This window comes from Diplotaxodon limnothrissa, linkage group LG5, assembly GCF_057381915.1.
Source record: "Diplotaxodon limnothrissa isolate DT_005_m linkage group LG5, D_limnothrissa_male_GT1.1, whole genome shotgun sequence".
In the NCBI taxonomy this organism is placed as follows: Eukaryota; Metazoa; Chordata; class Actinopteri; order Cichliformes; family Cichlidae; genus Diplotaxodon; species Diplotaxodon limnothrissa.
In genome coordinates this window covers 13683171-13691737 of record NC_140600.1, presented here as the reverse complement: position 1 = coordinate 13691737, position 8567 = coordinate 13683171, and the positions used below count along the sequence as shown (strand labels likewise).

General features: G+C 38.6%; 1 protein-coding gene across 2 annotated transcripts; it reads right to left on the bottom strand.

Moving 5' to 3' along the window:
• Positions 1 to 1269: 1269 nt before the first annotated feature.
• Positions 1270 to 6280, bottom strand: LOC146631748 (solute carrier family 2, facilitated glucose transporter member 9-like). Of its 2 annotated transcripts, none has more exons than XM_085353893.1 (12): positions 6221 to 6280; positions 5424 to 5519; positions 5175 to 5335; positions 4975 to 5099; positions 4763 to 4892; positions 4493 to 4641; positions 4105 to 4292; positions 3698 to 3808; positions 3458 to 3559; positions 1959 to 2034; positions 1689 to 1816; positions 1270 to 1589 (listed from the first exon to the last, which is right to left on the bottom strand). In XM_085353893.1, exons 1-12 carry the CDS (start codon positions 6242 to 6244, stop codon positions 1404 to 1406), a joined length of 1476 nt encoding a protein of 491 aa, XP_085210019.1. In that variant the 5' UTR covers positions 6245 to 6280; the 3' UTR covers positions 1270 to 1403. The 2 variants fall into 2 exon arrangements, with proteins under 2 accessions (XP_085210019.1, XP_085210020.1); XM_085353894.1 differs by having other exon boundaries at positions 4159 to 4292.
• Positions 6281 to 8567: the final 2287 nt, after the last annotated feature.

The following is an 8567-nucleotide window of genomic DNA, read 5'->3' as shown; positions in this document are numbered from 1 at the left end:
CACAGGAGCTCGTTCAGTGAGAGACTGAGATTACCAAAAAGCACCACTGAACGACACAGGAAATCTTTCCTGCCTGTGGCCATCTCCCTGTACAACGCATCCACTTAACACACTGTTTGCTGCTATAACTACACGTTTCTTTTTCAGCTATTTATTTATGAGTGACTTATGTATGTATGTATATATATGTATATATTGTACTATTCTTAGTTAGTGTATTGTCTGTCTTGTCTTAATGTTGGTTTATAATGGAGCACTGTAACAAAAAATAATTTCCCCCAGGGATCAATAAAGTATTCCGATTCTGATTGAAAAAATGGTAATTAGATTACCGTTACTTTTCCGTAGGAACGCTGCGTTACTGCGTTACTAAAACCGTGATTTTTTTTGTGTGAATGTCGCATGACAGTGACGTAAGCAATTGCAACGTTCCTGACAACAGCTGTGTGCAGATCAACAATGGATAATATATCGAGTGCGGGAGAGAGTATGAGCGTGCAGCGTTTAAAGTGTGGAAGTACTGACCTTACTTTAAGTTTGATTCCATAAAAAGTGACAAAAACATTAGCGTCCATTAGCATTGTGCGTGGGAAGAAAACATTTTTTTACAGCGAAAAAAATCCCCTAAACTTCCAAGCAAGCACCGAGTGCGCTACGATGTAATGGGGAATTCACAGAAAAACTCGTGGATTCTTCAACTGACCTCTGCGGCACACCTGCACCAGGGTAAACCTCCGCCTACCTCACTCCTGCTTTACAGGTGAAAATAGAGCAAAAGGACCGCTAGTCTTTGACTTTATTTATTTTGTGCTGTGTTTTACTTGCATCTATTTGCTTGATTCATAAAGTTAAAAGACTAAAACTAATAAAACAAGTTTTAAAAAGGGACTTTTCCATTTGATTACATTTTGTATGATGGATTATGTAGAAAAAGTAGAATTGGGCTGAAAGATCTATCGCTTTATCACCTATTCAGGTTGTAAATAGTGTTTTTAAAAAGTAACTAAGTAATTAATTACCTTTGGAAATAAGTAATCAGTAAAGTAACGGGATTACTTTTTTTGGGGAAGTAATCCGTAATTAGTTACTGATTACTTTTTTCAAGTAACTTGACCAACACTGGTTGTTGTTAGTTGTAAAGAAACGTGGGCCAAGAAAAAACTTCGTACAGGATCTGATTGCACAACAGTCACCTTTATGGACAAACAGAAAATAGCAGAAGCAACTAAAAAGCAAAAACTGAAGTTGGAAGATTCCAAATTTTGGGAATTGTAACATTGTTTAATGTCATTGTGAGTCATTTATTTGCAAAGCATGTTTTTTTCCACAGTCATTCAATCTTGTCCTGAAAGAAAAATTGTTTTTTCCCTCATGTTTTTTGCTGTAGCTATACGTGGTCCTCATCACAACCTGGTCTCTGTTCTCGTTTCCTCTGCAAAGGATTTCCCACAGACGGTGATGGCTTTAAACTCCTCTGAGATCTCCAGCAGGGTCTTGCCTTTAGTCTCAGGCAAAAGGAAGAAGGTATAAAGACTACCCAGCATGCAGGCAGAGGCAAACAGCACAAATAAGTACGAGCTGAGAGCATCCTGGGAAAGAAACGACATTCATAATTTCAGCACAACATATAGATCCCTGTGGGTGTTATAGTGTAATGCGCTGCTTATTTTCAGTTTGGTCGTACGTACAATGAGGAATGGAAAGACCAGGCCCATCACTGCAAACATAAACCACCCCTGCAGCCCTGTGAGGACGAGTGATGCCATTCGATTAGACTGAATGAAGAGCTCACTGTTGAGCGTTGGTGTGGCTCCTCCTGTGAGAATCAGAGAAAGAACAGGGAATTGACCTTGTTATCTTTGCATATAGACACGTTTTCCATAACTGCTACAGGTGTGATGTACTGGATACTAAAAACGTTACGCTACATACAGTATGTATAAGTGCTTTATGCTTACCAGGTCCTCCACAAAAGAACATGATGAAGACAACCATCAAACTCACAGTAATGTATGGAACCCAGTAGCTGGAATCCTGTGTGAAAGACAGTTTTCAATGCATATATTTGATTTTGCATCAGATTAATTTCTATATTTCTGCCTTTTATCATCACAGCAGTGATAGCTTATACACATTTTCCCCTTTATGAAACAGGTCATCTTCAGTCATATTGCCAATATTGTTACTAGTGTACTTTCCAGTGAAGGCTACACAGACAGTTGTTGTCCCAACCGTCACAGACATGTACACCTCCAGATGCAGGAAGAGGCCTACCTGTATCATGAAGGACCCCACTCACCAAGCACACACACTCTTTGTCCTGCTCCCCTCAGGCAGGAGGCTGAGGAGCATTAAATGCAAAATACTAGACAGAAACAGCTTCATTCCAGAAGCTGTGAGACTTCTCAATGCATAAATGGACAAGAACTGTTATACTACTGATACTTTACTGACACCATCACTTTATTAATGCTGGTCATCATGCCCTCTTGCTGCTAAAATGTTTATACCTATATTTCTATATTTATACTCCATACTGGTACTCAGGTTGTTGCACTCTACTTATATTGTATTATTTCATTACTTGCTATTTGTTAGTTTCTTCGTTATTCTGTTTCTTTTCCCTTCTATGGATAACCGGGACCGTGTGTACGTAATTTCATTCCACCTCATGTAAACGTGTTGCAAATGAAAAGAAAACTTCCTTGATCCTTGATCTTGACGAGTAGAAACGGTGTCATCTGTGATTTTCCAGTCTTTAGGTTTTGTTTAGGTGCCTCTCCTGTGTTCCGTGTTATGCCCACTCTGTGCCTTCCTGTGCCAACGTTTCAGGTCTCTGTGTTCATGTATTTCCTGTTTTACTTTGAAAGTCCGTGTTTTATGTCAGTGTATTCTGTTTTGCTTCCTCCCTGTCTCATCACTTCTAATTAGGTTCAGCTGTATCTCCCTCCTATTCAATTTAATTCAATTCAATTTTTTTTATATTGCACCAAATTACAACAACAGTCAACTCAAGGAACATCCTGTTTGCATTTCCATCGTTACCTTGTGTGTATTTATTGTGTGTACTTCCCTTTGTCCCTTGTTGGTCCGTCTGCTTGTTTTCTTCCATGTTGCTTCTGTATTTCTTCTGTCAGCTTTACCCGCGTTTCCTGGTCTCTCTTTTCTGGCCTGTGGTTTCCACCCTCAGGTTATATGTTTATGCATAGTTTTTCCCAGTTTAGGTTTTGCTTAGTTTTCTCTGTTCCACCTGTTTGTAGTTTTTGTTCAGCTGTCCATAAAGGCTCGTTTTTTGTTATCATCCACCCTCGTCTCAGTTTGCCTGCACTTGGGTCCTCAGTCTCTTCACACACCTGACATTTGTTGTCTTTAACAAATCAACTGTTTTTGTTTTGCTTTCTTTACATTGCTTTTACTTTTATTAATATTATGTTGCCCACCACTGGTAATGGTTTACCTTCAGGTTGAGTGTGACAGTGACAAAAATCCAGCAAGCAGACATGACACCGTAACCGCCGAACAGCAATGGTCTTCTCCCTGTGAGGTCAATGAGAAGACCCTGAAATTGAGGAAGGGAGAAAATAATGACAGACTTGTCATAAGAAGATTGTCTCTAATAGTAGAAATGAAAGGATGTATACACTTAAAATGCTCATTTACACAGATGAGCTCAGGCACAGACTGAGTGTTTGCTTACACAGGTGAGCGAGGTGAGAATTTCAGCCACTCCAAGACCGAGAGTGATATAGCGGATCTTCTTCTTTGGTATACCTGCCTCCAGGAAGATGTCATAAGTAAAGGTACTAATCTGGGAAGAAAAGAGGCACTATTAGGCTATAAACAGTCAGCATGAAATCTGATTTATATTTTAGTCTATTCTGTTGATAGAAACTTGATATGGAAGGAACAATGAAGTCTCATATATACAGATATCAATAGATATATTGATCTGTAGTTATACAGATATGTCATGTATGCATGTGCGTGAACCTCCAAAAGTCACAAAATTGTTGTAATGTATCATTTTGCAATTTAGCAATCCTATATCATATATCATATTGTATCATATGGTATTATACTAATACTATATGGTATTGTTCATACTGTAGAAATGCCCGACAGCTGGTTGCAACAGTAGATGGTGGAGATGGTGATGACCTGCCATCGGACAGTCCTGTCTCTCAGCAGCTGCAGAAGGCTCACTGGTGGGGCTGCTTCAATGGCTGCCTGCTCAGTCAACATCTCATCCATTTCTTGTTGGTAGTCACCTTGGCCCCACAGACTCTGGAGAGCTGAAACCAGAAAATCCCAAATCACGGAGGGGATAAGAACTGAAAAATGTGCAACTTTGCTCAAATACAAAACACGCAGGGACTGATTGACTTGTAATTTCACAAGACTATCATTTATCTTTAACTAGTATGTGTTTGTAGAACATTTTCATAAACATCTGGGGTCGTGTTTGATACATAAACTGCGCAAAGCTACTAACCTTTTTTGCATGCCTTATCATCACCTTTCTCTATGAGTAAATATCTTGGCGTCTCAGGAAAAAAAGGCAACATCACAATCTGAACAAAGGAGAAAAGTGCAGCGACACTAAGGAGAATGTCCCACGTGTCCTCGCGGCCAAGGATCTCGCTGAAAAATCAAAATGAAATGTTGTGTTTAATTTGTAATCTATTGTCATAATATGCTGCAGTAGCTTTTGACAATGGGTTAAAGCCCATTTTTCTTTTTCATATCAACTTCAGGTGCTTACCTCAACCCAAACGTCTGCCCAGACACTTTCCCGAGTGACAAAAAAGTGGCTAAGGTCAGAGTCACTATCCCTCTTATCTTTCTGGGTGAAATCTCCCCAAGATATATTAAGTGAGTGTTCATTCCCAAGCCTGCAGGTCACATAAAGCAAGCATGGTGAGTATAGGTGGTGAAAACATATTAATAAGGAGTCTGTAGAATATGGCAACTTACCTGCTGAGTAACCAAACAGAAATCTTGCCACAATGATCATTTCGAAAGAGTTGACATTTTTACTTGTCAGCATGAATCCTGCTGCAAGAACAGCAATGAAGCTGTTGCAGATCATTGCCTTTTTTCTGAAGAAGGAAAGCTCATGACTTCAGGTCTCCGTAGGCTATACAGCTTGGTACAACATCTGTCTTCATACTCACCTTCCCAGCAAGTCGGAGATAAATTTGACACTGATGGCACCGAAGAGTCCCCCGACAGCAAACATGGAAACAATAAGAGACCAGATCATTGTGACCGTCTGCGGATGTGGAGGCTCTCCGTATCTGTCATACCAGCTGCTGTTGATGAAGCGCTGGATGTACTGTGGAGATAGATCTAAACTGTTATTAAATGTGATCCAGATAATCGAGACAGAATGGAGAAGAAATGATAAAGGCGACGTGTCTCACCGGCGAAGGAGAACTCAGTCCAGTGATATGGAAGCCGACCTGAAAGCTTCCTCCTAATCCCAAAACAAGGATGAGGAATAGAGCGTTGCCATGGGTCTGAAGTAAAGGAGAGAAATCCGATGAATCACTTTTATAAATGTGTTTACTATCACCTGTAAAGATGCTGCCTATATTTTTAAAGTCACAGTCAAACTTTTGGAGAATGGGTATTAACAAAGATTTCAAACATGTTTAAATGAGTGAGAAAATCTAGATTTTAAAATTGGATTTACTGATTTTTTTTTTAAACACAAGTTGTGAATAAAACAAAGATTAGATTAGACTTAAGTTTACCCTGTCTGATTCATAAACCGTAACTGTTTCATTTCTAGCTGTGTCTGAAAGTTCACAGAAAAACAATAATAATCACCTTTTTTGAATCTTTTCATGATCACACTTCAGTCATAGATTGTAATCATGTAAATTTGAGCTCAGTGTCATGTTAGCTGTACCAGCGAAATGGTTTAATAACTGAGAGAGTAGTGTGACTCAGCTGAAACTGTGGTTTAGATAACTCTCCTGAGTTCAGGAAATAAAAAAAAATTGTAAAAAATAAATAAATACAATTTAAAAAGAAAATTATCCGCATTACGCATAAAATTAGACATGTGCAATGTGACAGATTTGTCACGAAACATTTTAACAGAAACGTAAATTTTTTTATACATTTATATATAAATATTATATTTAAAATCCACATGTACATATTTACAATACATGTATTAACTTTTATGGCGCAAATATAGGAAAAATCTTACCAGCTGCTGAAACAAAGTTTCCATTCTCTTGATACACGGACCTTAACAGCACATATGTCCTAACAGTGGGGACACAGTTCAGTGTTTCACCCTGCTTATTATTAACTTTTCAGAAATAAAGTAACTTGGTGTCATCACACCACCCTGACAATCACTGGATCATTTCTAACTTGCAGCTATTTCAGACTGAAAACAATATAAACTGAATGAGTTCACAGTCACACGCAAGCTAATGTATAGATTTAACCATAATGTCAAATAAGGACATTATCAGTACATTTTGTGCACAACACTGGTGCTGCATATGTTTTTATAAGTGATTCGTCCTTGTGGTAGGACTCGACTTAAGCGGTCAAAGAAGTGCAGGAGACTGATGCTGCCCAGTGTAGCAAGTGATTTATTCACCATTTTGTGGCCCAAACAATATTTACAAAAAAACAAATAAGAAACTCAACTCTATAATTAACTCAGTTCAAATAAACATAACTGAACTTAAATCAACAGAAATTAAGGTCAAACTGCACACAGCTACACTGACCTGACCCTTTCTCCTCTGAAACACTTCAGAGTTCTTCTGCTTAAATAGTCCACTTAACCAAACAATTTCTCCTCTGGACTATTCCATTCAGTAGGTAGGTAAGATGAACATGATTATATTCAAACCTCTACTACTCCTCTTTACTGGCAACATAAACTCTGGTGTAATCAATACATATTACAACAATAAATCTATCTCTTCATAAACCCTCTAAAATCAACTTTATTAAATTATAAGAGTTCTTCCCCTTCTGCACTTGGTCTCTTCCTGTGACCTCAAATGAACCCAGAAGGTATAAAGCAGGAAGTAAAACTACATTTCCTCCTTTTGTTTCTGCAAGACAGGTAGGTAAGGTAAGTTCTAAACAATACAAATTAACAGTTGAAATAAAGAACATGTTAACTTAACAAACTTGTATGAATTGATTTAAACCAAGATGTTATATTATATAATCTGTAAAAGTGCAAAACATAAACAAACCCGGGATAGTAGATGTTTGCCTATCCGGTTGTTCAGTCTGACATCACTAGCCGTGTCTGGGTCTAAACTCCGCTGCAGGTCCATATATCAAACGATCACTGTGGCATTACTGAGAGTTGAAAAACTGTCTAAAGTCTTTCATCTTTAATAAAATGATCAGCGTTCTGCTCTACCAGGTGTAACAATTGAGTTTAACATCCAGGCATCCATGAAAACAGAATTTATGACATTTAACGGAGTTAGAAGTTAGCAGGGAGTTAGCTCGCTAGCTTCTATCTAAATACAATATAGCATGTCCTGACTGCGGGGTTTTGGAAACAAATTAAAACGTACTGAAGGAAACGGTTTCCAAGGCCTAATCCGTGGATCGACTTCCTTCGAGGCGTGGACGTCTATCAGCAGAGAATGTCCCTTAGTCTGTAACACAGCCAAATATATTCTCAAGTAATATTCAAGCATGCCATTCAGCGTGTTAGTACGAGCTCGGGAGCAGCTTGGGAGAACAAGAAAACAGAGACTGCTTCAGGTTGTCTTCCCAAATTGACTCAACTTTATTCACAAGTACAACAGTTTATATAGAGGGTAAAATTCATGAGACAGCAGATTATCAGTTTAAACCAGTACAGACCAAGATAAGGGAGCGTCTTCCTGCCCTTGGGTGAAGAAGCATCCTTTGTGTAGTTTATTAGTTCAGCTACAATTGTGATTATCTCAGCGACATATTTTCAAGGCACAAAACAAAGAGTTCTTTCATTAGTGAAATCTGAAACAAACCATTTGGCCTTCAACAGGCGTCTAAAAGATTAAGAAACTAATGTAGCTGAGGGAGTGATCTCTGTGGTATTTCAACCTTGTACCAGCCTGTGATTCTCACACATCAATTCTTGGGTCAAAGAGAAAAATAACTAAAACAAAGGGGCCTTATTGAATGACAGAGTTTTCCTGCATAATGTCACTATAAAACAATATCCAGTAAATGCTACCATGGTACTAAAATACCTAACACGTACAGCTCTGTTATCACTTCCAGCATAAATGAAGACAGAAAACTAAACAGCAGTGACGTTTGTAGGGTTACTGAAGTTGGGCTAGCTGGTATATAATGATGTGCTACGTGACTGCTAGCGACACAGCTATGTTAGCATAATATAAACAAGCTAACTTTTTTTCCCACTCGATAAAAGTTAACGTGAGTGTTGTTGGTGGTCAGAAACAAATGTAATCGCATGGCAGGATGCTGTAAAAGGACCAAACTTCAGCCAGGAGAACAACTGAGATAATCCATCCACAATACGAGGTTAGTCATTCATATACTGCTGCATGGGCTGG